General features: G+C 39.3%; 1 protein-coding gene across 18 annotated transcripts in view; it reads right to left on the reverse strand.

The window, feature by feature from the left end:
* The window catches only part of ncam1a (neural cell adhesion molecule 1a), a 212,581-nt gene that overhangs the window by 24,275 nt on the left and 172,280 nt on the right, over positions 1-16,026 (reverse strand). For 6 of the 18 annotated variants that reach the window (XM_029447467.1, XM_029447454.1, XM_029447460.1 and 3 more), the window contains 6 exons: positions 13,405-13,530; positions 11,204-11,218; positions 8,997-9,044; positions 7,003-7,005; positions 3,327-3,451; positions 2,552-2,732 (listed from right to left, as the gene is read on the reverse strand). In XM_029447467.1, coding sequence (XP_029303327.1) covers positions 2,552-2,732; positions 3,327-3,451; positions 7,003-7,005; positions 8,997-9,044; positions 11,204-11,218; positions 13,405-13,530 — 498 coding nt within the window. The remainder of the gene's footprint in view (positions 1-2,551; positions 2,733-3,326; positions 3,452-7,002; positions 7,006-8,996; positions 9,045-11,203; positions 11,219-13,404; positions 13,531-16,026) is intronic. The other 12 variants (XM_029447457.1, XM_029447468.1, XM_029447455.1 and 9 more) reach the window with 5 other exon arrangements.

Genomic DNA, 16,026 nt, shown 5'->3' on the forward strand with positions numbered 1-16,026 from the left:
CTTCAGATACAGTTGTCAATGCTCCCTGGTGGGAAGCCAGTGGGGGATCCTGGCCCACTACTTGGTCTGTCTACCCTGGGAGAAAACACTTCTCTCAATGTTGCCTAATGATTATTATTATTATTATTTTCAGTTTCTAAAACAGCTGGGTATTGTAGTGTTTAGCAAACATTATTTAAAGAGTAAATATTGTATTCGTTGGGGACCACAGCACCACATGAAAATATGGAGAATGTATTAATGTAAGTTTTACCAGGTTAATTAGCTGAGGTTTGTTGCTCTTATAAAAGGCACCTGTTCCTTTTTAATCTGTCCACCACTGTGTTTTGACATATTATTATTATTATTATTATTATTATAACTTTACATGTTATTACGGGGTATTACTCAGCATCAAGGCGTGGTGTCACGGGAAACATTATGCATTCTTGATTGTAATAAATAAATATGAATTTTACTCACATTTCTCCTCATAAATGTGTCTCATCTTTCATTAATCTGAAGGCCCTGTCGCACATATCCGTATGACGGTCAGAGTCCAAATACGTCCAACTTTTCATCGGATCGGAAAAGTGAACGTATACAGATACGCATGTCTAACCTATTGATAGCGTATCACTTACTAATACAGAATGTATCAGACGAATACCCAACGAATGCATAACGTATACAAAAATATGGCGTATACAAAATATCAGCAACACGCTGGTGTACGTTGATATAAGGTAAGGTATAAGTAGTGTTCGTTAAGAGCAGGTGGTGTTACGCTGGTGTACGTTGATATAAGGTAAGGTATAAGTAGTGTTCTTTAAGAGCAGGTGGTGTTATGCTGGTGTACGTTGATATAAAGTAAGGTATAAGTAGTGTTCATTAAGAGCAGGAGGTGTTACGCTGGTGTACGTTGATATAAGGTAAGGTATAAGTAGTGTTCGTTAAGAGCAGGTGGTGTTACGCTGGTGTACGTTGTTGAACGCTGATGTTTTGAGCATATTCAAAATTACCCGACGTGTGCTTCATAAGATATGCAGACGTTACGTTACGTTAGACATACGTGAATATGGAATACAGAATACAGAATACGTACGTGAATACTTTCCTACGTAAATATAGTACGTGAATACTTACGTGAATACTTATGTGACTACGTTAGAGGTACGTTAGATATAGGCTACGTCGGCTGACGGTGAATCCCTACAGACAGTGTATTGATAACGAGTGGATAACCTATTCCTACCCGATGTTAAGATTATGCCTGACGACGGAGTAACTTATTACACGTGTTTCTACAGTACAGCTAGCGTTCAGCATGTTAGCCGTTCTCCAGCATCAGCGTGACTGTGAACCAGACGGCACTCATTCCAGCTCCGTTGTCCAGACGCTCTGATATGTTTTAAATAAGTAAGTGATACGCTATCAATGTTTGACATACGTATAATAATTTGTCATGTATTCGTTATGTATACGTCAGCTACAACACCGCTGTGGAAAAGTTGGACTCTGACACATTTTGAGCTACTTTTCATATACGCCGGCATGTTTCTGTCATACGGAGCTGTGTGACAGGGCCTTTACATGCAGGAGACCCAATAATTTGCTTAAACTCTAGTTTGTAACGTTGGTGTCATTTTCTTATTACTTTACTTGGAGTAAACATGGTTGAGGAAATCAAGTAGTACAAGTTATGTAGGAAAACCCTCCAGCTGAAGGGGAGGATGTTAGAAAGACAGGATGAAAACTGGCAGAGGTCTTCTTCAGTGGAAGACAAAGAGATGTTTGTATGATGAGGACGTATAACTTGTTTTGTAGCTCAGGTATAGTGCAATGGGGAGGCAGCCCAAGTTAAAATGTGCACCTCACATACAACACAACAACAGAGCAAAGGCCGACCGTGACCACCCAGGGGGAGAAGCGTTTGGTATTTACTGGACAAAACGCTCGGGGTCTGACTGATATCCGGTCTGACTTCATTGCTCACTGAACTCGAGCAGTAACAGCTGTTTTACAGGAGCTACTGAAGATCAGGAGCGCATGATGCTGAGTTTTATCTGGAGCAGCAGAGCATCATCAAGCAGAAAGAGTGTATGCCACTGCTCTTTGTAAAGATTCAATAGTTATTGTTGATATTGTGCAGCATGGCTTCTGAGAGAGAGGAAGTCATTAGGTAGATGAGACGTTACGGGAAACAAGCAGAAGTTTTGGCATTTACAGTATGAAGAAAGAGTGCAGGGAATAAATACTTGGGGTGACCCAGTTATCTTTACAGACATGAAAGTTTGACTTTTCAGCAACAGACGGCACTCAGACTGCTTGATTTGTTGTCTTTGTTTATGTACAACGCCTACATGTATCTACGTGCTCTTAACATTGTGTGTTTAAGATACTGAAAACCAGAGGAGTCACGTCAGACCCAACAGCCAGCAGGCTTTTAATAAGCACCTGGTAAAAAGGTCAAGGATCCAAACAATAAGAGCGTTTCTGGTCACGGTGGAAGCCATGGTGCACTGTTGCTGGTGAGAGTGGATGCTCGGGGGTTGGATGATGGGAATAGTACCTGGAATGGTAGTCGGGTCGGTAGCTGTTCTGAAGGAGATGACGGCCGGCTCCGACTTGCCCTGGCGATTCTCTGCCACCACGTAGACCTCATACTCTGTATTCCAGTCCAGGCCGCTCAGCAACACATAGTCACTGTCATGAGGACTGCGGATCTCTGGTTTCCACTCAGACACATGCTTCTGAGAAAGTAATGCAGAGGGGACTCAACTCTTAGTAACCAAGTGAGAATGTTGTCTTTCTAAACAGGCTAGAACATGGAGAATTACTCCATTCTCATGCATAGTGTGCAGAAGATAAAAGCAGTGCATTGTCCTTTATTAACTTCATAAACTACAGTTTATGGCACTCGTTCTTTATTATCTTGGCTCAAAGGAAGTTGTAGCATCTTTTTTAGTAAATTGCAAAACTAACATTTGTTCTAATTCACGTATAACTTTACAATACACACATAGCTCCAATAAGAGTACAATGTGAGGATAGAGACGGTTGAGTTTATCTTGCTAAAATCTTACAACTGCTGCCTGACAAGATGTTTCCTTTTCTGGAGGGAATTAAGTCTCTCAGGGATGAAAGGAATACTTGCACAGTTTGAGGAAAGGGTGCCTTGATGTACTTGAGAGTTGTTGTCAGGTGTATTGTTTAGACTAGAAGTTTACTCCTGGTGCTGTAACATTTCTAAGCACTGGACATTACCATTTCTTTATGACACCACTGCAAGAATTGTGAAAAGCATCCAAGTGGTACCAAGGTACCGCCATGCTCCGGATACTCACAGCCTTGTATCTGATCAGGTAGTGTTTAATGGGGGAGCCGCCATCGTCCTGCTTGATCCAGCTGACCTTAAGAGTGTTGCCCCTTTCTTGGACCTTGACCTCTAGCTTAGGTGCACTTGGTTCCCCTGCACAGGACAAATCAAGGAATAACAATTAGTTGACTTAAATACGGTTCTTGCATCAACACCATAGTGAGCCTCTAAATACAAGTAGCCTTCTAACCGTCCTACTGTGTTCCAGCGTGCTGGTGTCTTTAACATCGACTACGCTTAAACTGAAACTGATTCAACCTATACTTTTCTAAGGTCCTTAAAAAACGAGCTTTGCAATCAGAGGACTTTGCAGATGGTGAAGTCGTAACCAAAGTGTGATTAACGCTAATATGGGTATTTTATTTAAAGGAAATGATGCCGCTGCAACAGTAAATTGTGGGTGTAATATCCCTTTAAGGGCGGAGGACTCACTGACTAAAGGTGTTGTTCTCCTCTTTATCCGCTCTGTCCTCCTGAGTAATGACTGCCGGGTCACTGGATAATTAGCCTGTAGGCCTTGATTGGACTTGTTACTCTATTACTTTTCATAATATATACACAGTCTAGTGGGAGGGAAGGTTGAGGTGTTTTGTATGCATGTGTAGAGGCTTTTACTCACATGCCACAGTAAGGGCTGTAAGGGAGGAGACTGACAACCCAAGCTCATTAATTATGTATGTATTGGTTGCACACAGTTAGCCCTGGGATAATGTTATTAGACTACCTCACGATGTTGCAGCCTTTGCCCTGTGCTAACACGGTGATAATAATAGCCCTTAAGCAGGTGGCAGGAAAAGAAGTCTTTATATTTTATATAATCAAAGACATGCTGTAGATTTTAACATACGTCTTTGTAGGGAAGTATAAAAAACAACATTTTCAAATGGACACAGAGAGAAACGTCAGCGTCTGTGTTTCCACACCCCAGATTCAACATTACAAACATCAGTGTTAGTGGTTGTTGTTAATTAAATGAATATGCATGAAGGCACTCTTTCTTGTTGTAAGTAATCATCTGAGTGCACTGATAACTGCATTCCACTAGACGGGAGTGAGCATGACAGATGCTGGAAGTGAACCAGACAGTGTTAGTTAGTAACAGCAGGTTGACATTGGTACATTCAGCATTGTTATTCACGAGCATCATTCTGGGTTAGGTCATTTTCTCTGAGGCTAAAACTGAGAAAGAGGTTGTTAGAACGAGAAGCTTCTCCATGCAGACTGGAAGTGTCGGGTGCTGCTACACACTCGGAGGGGAAACATGTGGAGCGCTGCCCAGTGGCCTCACACTGACACGCATGTGGGAGGTGTGTTTCCAACACGCATCCTCCCTCATCTTCCAGCGTACATTGAGACATAGAATTAAACAAGAGTTATAGAAAACATGCCGCCGCATACAGAAATACTTCATTTTAGTTTTGTAATGTTTGACGTCGACTGTGTGGGTTCAAAGTTCCATCTGATATAATGTTTAAGGCTGATCACAGGTGTAACTGTGAGCCTTTACAAACTGTTGTATGTAAAGGAGTTATACATATCACTGTAAATGTTATCATTTAGTATGTGCCAACTCTTTAGACCAGGGGTGTCAAACATGCGGCCCGGGGGCCAAAACCGGCCCACCAGAGGGTCCAATCCGGCCCGCGGGATGACTTTGCAAAGTGAACAATCTGTTGTTTTGATCATAAAGTAAAATACTGTTCCAGATACCTGTGATGAAATGTTTTGTGCCTTTGTAGACACACTGTGATCTGTGAGTTGTAACACACACGTGTAAATGATAAACTAATACTATTGTTGAAATTGCACCTTCCTTTCTTAATAAATGTCAGGTTGTTCATAATGTTTTGTAAAAAGATAATGTTTGAACATTTTCAGAATGGACTTTTTTGCACTAAAACAAAGGAAACATTTGGAGTTGTTGTTATTTACAGGTCATCATGCTGTGATGTTACTGGTCCGGCCCACTGGAGATCAAATTGTGCTGCATGTGGCCCCTGAACTAACATGAGTTTGACACCGCTGCTCTAGACGGAGGTCAGTCATAGCTGAAGTCTTTCATTCTCAGAATTTCTTTAAATTCTAACATTAGTCTTAAACACGTTTCTCAAACTTCTGAGAACATTTATTTATTAGTACTTTTGCATTTAGCAAATTAAAAGCATCTTTTTTATGTTTCATGTTTTTTCGTATTTCTTCTCATTTATGTAGAAAGTACCAAGAAGACGTGACACCAAAGACAGACACATGCAGACTTTTTCTTTGGGAAACAGAAGAAGAAGAAGAAGAAGAAGAAGAAGAAGAAGAAGAAGAAGAAGAAGAAGAAGAAGAAGAAGAAGAAGAAGAAGGATGCAACAGGAAACAGGGACTTGCATGCTGCAGTAATGCAATGTGCTGCTGTGAGTCCAATCAGGGAAACACTGTGAGCTTCATCATTTGTGGGAAAATAAGAAACGTTAGCTTGAGGATGAGTGTGTTGAACAGTGCGTGTGATGCAGATTGTAGTCGGTGGCACTTTTGGTTTGAATGTGATTCCAAAATGCAATGGTGAATTCAAAAAAGATAACATCTTAATGAAACTGAAGATCTGTTAGTTTCATAAAGTCCACTGTGTGATCTTTAATGCTATCTGGAAGCACATGTTAAAGGTAAAATAACCAAAAATATTCCCAACTTCATTTCTAATGAAGGTTTTGTATAAACAAGAACAGAAGGGAAGTGTGTTTGGATTGAACTAATTCTGCCTAATATGATACTAAATTGTCTTTTTTCCAGCTGATCCAGTACTTAATTCATAATCTTGGTTTAATTTCTCTTCACTAACTCTGAACAATCTCAGCTTCAGAGTTACCAAAGTGAGAGAACAAATGCAAAGTGTGATTTAAAAAGACAGATGGAATGAAATCTGTTGAGCACAGTTGCAATAAGATCTGTTGCATTACTGCGATGCACCTAAACTGAAGAGGTGTTTTGTTTCAACGTACACAAGTTTTCTCTCCAGTAAAATAAGTTTAGCAATCCATCAACCTTAAACGACTGTTTAATCGGTGCCTCTATGGAAAGGAGCGACCGTATGAGAAAACGAGTTCACAGACGGGTAACATTAAAACGTCTTTTTCATGATGTACTTCACTTTGAATCGGAGTTGAAGGACATTCTGTAACAAATAGCTTCAGATGCGTCTCGGCTAGCGCCGGAGAACTCAAATCAAAGACTCCATTTCCATCGGGTGTTCGCGCATTTCCAAGCAGGTGTAAATGCAAGCGGAACACATGTGGGGTCACAGAGCTAACAATCACATCAAGCTAGTTTAGTTACCCACAGGGAAAAGAACTGTGTTGTGTTTCTGACATTACGATATAACGTTTTAATAAGGCACTAAGAGGAGGTGAGTCTCGCATTGTTACGTAATGACTGCAATGGAGAAAAGGCAAAATGATCAGTCGGCTAGAAGGAAGAAGAGAGATGACATACTGTTGAAGTGAAATAGTGCGTGTGTACTCTATATTAACAGAAAGGCCTTAAGATGGATGAAACATGGCAAAATAAAAGTGTTTTTAATGCGTCTATAAGTCTAATTTAGCAAATGCCTTCTGAATGATCATTTCTGATCTTGTGATCCAAAACTAAACAAAAGAAATTACCTTCTGTTGGCCAGCGAAGACGACATCATCAGCACCATGCAAGAGCCACATGACAAAGTCACATGATGTGCACACACATGATTGGTTGATAGAAAAATATAGGAGGGTGGGGGAGAGGCGCGGGGGCACATGGGAAACATACAAAACATTGGTGAAATGATGAAAACATGTCAACAGAATAAACAAATGAACAAAAATGTTATAGACAAAATGACAAAACAAATAACCAAGAGAAATATGTAAATTGATAAACAGATTTTTAAAATACATAAACAAATGTTTCTGAATATATGAAGCAGTTCCAGACTTTTAGTTTTGGTTTCTGGGCGCATCATTTTAAGATATAGATTTAAAATATCTACCAAAGCTGGACGTCCAGATCTGCTTCATGCATCCAGATAATCAACAGCTTTTCCTCTGACACATTTTATTCTAATATATGTAAAATATTAGATTTTTAGTTTGTTTTATTTTCCTGGGACAAAACAACAAATCAGGGTCAAAAGAAGAACAGAGGAAACTCTGCAGCTTCGAGAATACACACCATGCCAACTAAATATGACACACAACACAACAGAGTGGACGCATGAAACATCAGAAGAAACAGGCTTTAAATGGTGCTCTAAAAGCATTTGTGACATTTGAGTGATGCAGAAAACATATACTATGAACAAAGTGCTCCTACGTTAAACTAAAACAAAGCCGAATGTTATTTCAAAGGGAGAGATTTAGTTAGGACACACAATTATCATACATTTACATCAGGATCTCATTTAAAAGGATCATTAATAGACAAACAACAATTACTCAAGTGACCTAGAGCCAAACACACAAATCAAGTTCCTTTACACGCTGTTACCTCAAATGCTGCTTCAGGGATTAAAGCAATGAGCAGTAAGATGGGTTAGTTGCTTAGAGCGGCAATCAGTTATAATGTGACTCGCTCTTTGCGCAAAATAATGATCAAATATCAGCAGGGGCATAAGTGTAGCTGATCAGTGTCACCCATCTGTTATCCCAATGGCTGCGCAGGGTTTCCAAACAGGCCTGAGTGTTTCCTGGTTGTGTCGTTCAGGTGACTCTGATGCAGAATCTACTCTAGTCGTGATAGATGGTCTGGTGCTGTGTCTGAGTTGGATGGACACGACGATACGAGACATTGAGGGGCTCTCAAGAAAAGTGGTTTTGATAAGAACTCCAATATGAAGATGGCAGAGAGGCAGGTAGAAGGGTTTCGCAGGGTGGTACCTCCCTTGTTCTGTACAGTCATGCACCAAAGTAGGCCGTTAATGAACCAATACATTAAGTTTAAGAACAAAAAGTAAATTGATGAGAATAGCAGATCACTTTAAGCACTCCTGCCACCATCCAAGATGAAGTGTTACGAATAAGAAGTGTGATACACTCATTGTGTTTCGTGGGGGTAAAATAGCGTCCGTGACACAACTAGTGTTTAGTGACCTTGAATGATAGACTTCACATGAATTTACCAGTTTGATGTTGACATTAATCATACTTAAACATGGTAATTAAAGTCAATTCTATATGGTGTTAGCATGGAACCTACTCTCACACACATGTTGTGTGATCTCCCAGGATCTTTCACTTTGACGTCTGCACAAACTTTGCATAACCTACTTTAATTCATTGCACTGCAATCAGAGGAGTCTAAAGTACTGTGAGTTGAGTCTTCAAGAACAAACACACTGTGTTAATTAATTAAGTCACACACAACACTATAGTGAGGCTGTTAGAAGGGCAACCTTTGTGTCGTTGACAAATGTTAGTACAATCATAATCGATGATTCAAGACTGTTAGCAAAGCTAGTAAGTTGCCAAACTCATTTCACTGTGGCTGTGCTCTACTGAGGGGTGCAGGAGCTCTTCTATGAGCCACACCGTGATCTACACCAACTGTGAGGCCAAGCAGGTAAGAGAGACACATGTAGAGGTGAAGAGAGACACACTGCACACTGCACGGCTGGCATACTCACTAAGGGCCATACTGGTGGCAGCAATAGGGGCTGGTGTCTCTGATGAAACTGAAAGATGGTGAAAACATGGTGAGAGGAGGCGGCGTTCTCCTCAAACAAGAGCAACTCAGTGCCGGGTCACTTTTGATTTTAGACTCTTTTTGGAACATCCCTGTGGAACAATGTCTCCTTTGGTTTCTCAACACACACACTGTGTTAACCGCTGTGACGCAACGACTCACACACGTTGCTTTTTGTATCACATCCCGTGTAACTCCATGTGAACTCAAGACATATTAGTTCACACTTGGCGACAGGAGAGGAGGAAGCAGTACAGTCATCTCTGTGATGTGCATTTACCCACAATAAAACCAATTCTTATTGAATAGCAAGGCCTGTTTATATCAGCTGCCCAACTTAACTTCATCTTTAGCAAACATTGGCAGCAACAAGTATTAGAGTTTGACTTATTTTTGTAAACATAGCTTTTTCTATGCATTTTGGCCTTTGTCCATAAACAAAAGGTGTTTTATTTCACTGGAAACGGAGGCGTCACTCACTGCAACATTATCCAACACTCCCATGACACAGTGCTTAAGTGACTACACCTGAGACCAAATGTTTTTCCATAAGGAATGATATGTTATGTTTAAAGGTTCAATGTGTAAGAGATGCCAGAATTCAAACCTAAAGCATTAAAACAATGAACTATCATCAGAATGTGAAGAGGTAACTGTGTTGACGTTGTGTCAAAGACGTCTCTGTGTTGTGTTGAAGAGATATCTACTGAAGTTAGCATGCTAACAGCTAGCAGTCTTGTAATACCACGTGTTCCTCTAGAGGTGATAGTGAGTCACTGCAGCTCCAGTCTGCCCTCAGTACAGAGAGAAGAAGAAGCACAGCTGCTTGACTATGGATTGTGTTGGTATTCTTGCTCTGCTGACAAATGCCAAACTATTACAACTAAAGTATGAAGGTGGCTCTGAATCACACATTGAACCTTTAAACAGCTGCAGAGAGTTCAGGGCCTGAGCTGAGGAGAACTGATGCTGTTGCCTTTGGTCAAAGCACCGGCCTCGAAACAGGAATGGATTCTTGGATGCTGGACTATTGATGCGCCGCGCTCCTTAATATTAAGGATAGGAGGAATATTGAAGACAAATCTCCCCAAAGTGCAACTTATGAGTTAAAGTTGAATAGGTTTCCTTCTAACACCTGAAAGCATTGAGGGAACTTCTCGTGGAAACTATTTTGCATCGTCTCTTGTTTTGGTACCCGTGGCTTCGTTAACAGCAACAATTACTTTAAGTCGTGAGGTTGCTCCTCTAACTCTAAGCCTACGCTCTCCTGAAGCATAACACACACAAAGACACACTATTATTATTCTCCTGAAACTAGGATTACGCCAAAGGCATTGTTTAAGAAGTGCATAAATCATTGTGTCCAAAAATGAAAGCTTTTCAGCAATAAAGAAGATGCAGCAGTAAGCATGTGTCCAAGGAAAGCTGCAGCTTGACTCAAACTAGGAAGGTATTTACAGTCTCGCTTAATATGCACTCCTGTGACCTCTGAGACTGTCGTCAAGTCTAATGGCCAACCTGCAGCGACAAAATAAAAGCACAAAACAAGCTCAAATGGGAATCCTAAAGATTTCTGGGAATTAAAGGCCTGAATATTTAAACCTTATGTTTCCACACAGGGCCATTTATGTTTAATGTGGCCCTGCTTTTAACACCATTACCAGTAAATATTCTAATTCCACGTTAATTAACACATGCGTAGACAACTGTACTCCTCGTCGTGGTCTCTGAAGGCAGGATACATTCTTTAAAGACCTGAAAGAACACCCATTGGCTGAACTACGGCTTTATACTAGAGAGACAACAAAGGAGAGATGCTACGAGCAGGCGAGTCTAGAGAAGCAAGGGTTGCACTAAAGACTAGGGCACAAATAACACACAGGATTCACTGTAAGGCTGTCGTACGTAGCACGTAGCTAAACAAACCTGCAACTGCATTAGAGTAACGGAATGGATTGTTGTCTGGAAAATTAGTACAACAGGTAATGAGATGAGTACTGATATTTACAAAGACATTTGAAGGTTTTGTTCTGTGGAAATGTTCTATTCTTTACTCATTAAAGCAATGTTCTAATATAGGAATGGTCAAAGCAAATGAATTCAGTCAAGATGGGTAAAGCAGACAAGACAGGGAGAACTGAAACTTACTTGTGAAAGAATATTCTGAGAAGTCCAGTGGAATACAGAACAGATGGGAAACCATGGTGAAAAACAATAAAACAGGAAACACATGAAATGAGAAATATGAACAATGGAAGAGGGTAATGCTTTCCTGCCACATTATTAACTCACTGTCGCACCGCTACTGCCTGGCTTCTCTTTGTTCTGCCGCTAACGTTGACTTTGATAATGCTGGAACCATATTACCATCCAAATTAGAAACGTCTCTTTTTAAAGGCTTCCTGCTCAGATGTGACTTTGTGTCAGGGATTCATTGTTTCTGCATGACAATCATGCTACTCTGTTGTAACAGGGCAGAATAAATGAAACACCCATTCGATCTTAACTGATTCCTCCATATCTGCTTCCTGCAAATGATAGGAAGCAGACTAAACCCAATAAATACATCACACACTGTTTATTTGCTGGATGTAGGACAAAGCCTCTCTCTTTAGGGAACCTAAGGTGGATGCTGATGAAGGCTTTTTCTACAGAAGCAGAGAGAGGTGATGTAGCACAGAGGGAAGTGTGACATACTGTAGAGGCTGGTACAAAGTAAAACAAAGATTTATTTATGGTCCTGAGTCAGAATGCTGACTGAGAAGTAGGTCTAATCGTAGCCTGAGTGAACTACCTCTGCAGTGCATCGAAGGATCTAAGGATAATTCTGCTTTATTAGGATTTGGCTCTTATTTGAGCGGTTTGGGGCATTATTTCTATCTGCAATAATTGCATGTAATCCACCAAGTAGATCGGGAACACAGTCAGATAATAAGAAGACAAAAGCAAAATGAAATTAGTACCCGGACTGCACATTGCAAACATCCATCATTGTTTACAGACTATCTGGCTCAGTTTTGACCCACTGTGCTTACCGTAGTTGAGCTTGAACACATTTCCTGCACAATGAGAGAATATTACCAACACTTCTCCATTTTACAACCTGACTTTGTTGAATATTACCAAGTCTCAGATCTCAGGAAGGACTTGGATGAGTGTAATGTTACCATAACCAAAAAAACAACAACGTTTTGATAAAGCAGAATTATCCTTCAAACTCCAGGTGTCTGTTTGATATCACCACATTGTCATATGGGGAAAGAGGTCTGGTGCTGCCTTGTTGATGACTTACAGTAAGTCAGTCCACGTTGGATCGATAGTTAAGTTCAAGAACTACTGCCATATTTCTGCGATCAAACATCAGAACAAAAAAAACTGCAAAAACTTCCATCGTCACAATAATTACCTTCAGGAAGTGTCTTTGCATTACAATAAACACTTACTGCAGAACTTAGAGATGACTGCACTCAGTTTTCGGACCTTGCTTTGGGCCTAACTTGTGCTTTAATGAGAAAGCTTTATCTGACATGTTGTTGCACATAAATAAACACAAAATTGACACATTTAATGTCGAGCTGACACATCCTGATTGATGACAGGTGCTGCACACCTGCTCTTTGCTGTAGGGTTGCTGATGATGCCATATGTCTAACACAGACGGCATATCAGGAAAAACATAAATGGGGGGGGGTCCCTCATCTGCCTAACAAGGGTTTCCTCCTTGTACTGTATCTCTCTTGTTCTCTTAAGTAACGCTTCTCCTTCTTCCAAACACAGTGAGATAACACACTTCCGTCCACCTCCAGAACTTCATCATGCCCTGCCATTGTCTTCTAGAGATATAAACAACCTTCAGCAGGGCTTGATCCCCGGCTGTATTAACAATGCGCACTGTCACTGAACTATAAATACAGAGCTGACACTTCTTCACACTGAGGCGTAAATCAGCCTTAGAAATGCACAAGTACTTTCCAGAAAGCTCTCACTAAATCACCTGAGCTGTGGGCTGAAAAAGGAAATGGAGGGAGGCACAGTCTGCCTTCCATGCTGCAAACATTCATGAGGAAAGAGGCACATAACGCTGTTCAGCGATGAAGGACACCCAGGTTATACTTTGCATAGTTAACACTATTAAGTTGGATTATGAGGTGGCGGTGGCATCGTGAATTATTGTTCCTTTCTGGCCTTTCAGGTGCTCGGTGTGAGAATAGAGAGTAGGGCTGAAAGCTTCTGGGCTCAGCTAGACATGAGCAGGCGGTGGAGTGAGCAACAGCATTAGCTTCAAAGCATCGGGGTCAGAGGAGCGCTTACTGCGGGCATGGACGAGATGCGGCGAGGGCAGTACTTACGGACTGGCTCAGTCGTGAAAATGCGGGCCGGGCTGCTCTCCCCTTCGCCCTTGCCGTTGACGGCGGACATCTTGACCTCGTAGGTGGTCTCTGGCTTCAGGTCAACGATGGTGATCATGATCAAGTCTGTTGGAGGTGAAGTAATGTTATTCCATATATGTATACAGGGAATAAAGACACAATACAGTGTATGTTCTCTGTGCAAGAACACTTCTGGTTAATTGTGTAGGAGAAATGAATGCTTTGTCTTCTGTTATTCATCAAACTAGATTACATTTCTCTACTTATTAGTCATTTAAATAAACATCTGTTGGAGTCATTGCTGCACCATCACAAATGCAAAAGAAGATTTTCCTTAAAAAAGTTGAAACAAAAACGGATGAATCTCACAAAGATGTCATTGTTTCATTATTTCACTTGTTGTCTGTTTGTTCTGCCTTCTGATTCTGTTTGGCATTAAACTGCTGTTCATTTAGATTTTTATAATTACTCTACGTAGAATCCAGGCAGACTAGGAACGATTGTGTAGAAGCTAATGACAATCCAAATAAACTACATAGCTGTCGCTTGATCCAAATTAAACATTAGACGTCACCTAGAACTCGCTGCAGGCTGACACGGTTTATGTTTATGACAGCACAGGTATGCTGGAATATACTCAGAGTAGCTGGATTATTCATGGAGACTCAATCACAAATTGGAGCGAAGACAGATTGTGCACTAAAAGAAAACCTGCATGTAACGGCAGCCAGTGAGCACAGGGGCGAAGCAGAGCAGCACCATGAAGAGAAGTTCTAACTGAAGAGGGTTCTGCGGGTTGTAACCACTTGTTCATGTAGCAGAATAAGATTAAAGACACAAAGGCTGTCGTGCAGAACAGAAATAACACTATTAGGCAAGCTTTGTACTGAAATATTTAAATGTAATGTGAATGGGTGAAGTGAATTAACTTAACCAGCAATCGTCTGACGAGAGAGCATTTTGATGAATAAATTTAATTTACATTTTAAATATTTATTTATATAAATATACATATATATAGATATATATATAAAAAAATAGAATAAAATAAAATACAATACAATACAAAGAAATATATATAAATATATATTTAAAAAAGTTTTAAATATAATATATAGTGTTTGAATAATTCCCTAAAGTGTGCACTTGTGTGTGTAAAAAACAATTCGTAAAATTAAAATGTACAACATTTCATTACACAGACACTCTTATTGCCATATTAGCAAGGCACTGTTGAGATTTCAATGAGGATGAACACACAGATACACACATTTCATGACCTTTGTCATAAAAAGACTGATAGAAATCTCCCTGTGGAGCACAAAGAGTAGTAATTGCATGGCTGGGAATAAATTTCGGTCCCGGTGCGAAACAGCAGAGACATTCTTTTGTGTTAGAGATAATTCTAAATGTGTTTCACATTAATGACTCGCTGAGAAGGACTTTCAGAATGAAAATGCATAAGTGACTTCTCGGGGAATGCGTATGAATACAGCTACAAAACATAAGGCTAAATGAATTCACGACTGGGCCTTTAGCCGCGGTAGCATCGGTGGGACTGAGAAAGCATTCATGTTCATAAAGATTTCCTGCCGGCCCGGAGTCATTTACCAATGATTACCACATGCCGGTTTCCTCGGCTTCTCTAAAAGGTTATCGCCACAAATCATAACAATTGTTACAAATATGACTGACTTCGGTGTGCATTCCTCAGCGTTGCTACGCTGCATGCTTACTGCAGCATCACGGATATGATGATACACTGTATGTCTGAGTAATCAATCTTTGAAGCTATTAGGGAAACGTATACAGAACCTAAATGATTATGTTTACAGGCTTAAAGATGTCATGTGCAACTTGTTTCACATTAAATGTTATAAACAAAACCCCGGCCTGTTTCTAACCATGACGGATGTTGATGTATCTGTTTGTTACATTTCTTCTCACCACCCAAACAAAAAGAAGTTTAATGGAATTTGTTTTGTCTCGCTCACAACTTTTAAAAATGTCAACAGCAATGTTTCAAAGGTTCTGTGGACCTTGTGCAGAGTAATAGTTAAGAAATAACAAACATTGTGCAATAAAGCAACCGATGATGTTCACATAACTTTGTACCAAGCTGAACTTTGCTTCTGTTCCTATCTGTGTATATATATATAAATATGTATATATATATATATAAAAAAAAAAAAATATATATATATATATATATATATATATATATATTAATATGTATATGTATATATATATATATATATATATATATATATATGAATATATATAAAAATATATAATATATTTATATAATATATATTTAAATAATATATATATTAATATGTACATATATATTAATATGTATATATATATATATAAATACAAATATATATATATTAATATGTATGTATATGTATATATAATATATATCTATATATATATATTAATATGTATATATATATTAAATATAAATATAAATATATATATATAAATATAATTAAATATAAATATATTAAATATAAATATAAATATAAATATAAATATATATATATATATATATATATATATATATATATATATATATATATATTTATAACCACATTGTTG

Source organism: Cottoperca gobio, chromosome 14 (assembly GCF_900634415.1).
Source record: "Cottoperca gobio chromosome 14, fCotGob3.1, whole genome shotgun sequence".
NCBI lineage: Eukaryota > Metazoa > Chordata > Actinopteri > Perciformes > Bovichtidae > Cottoperca > Cottoperca gobio.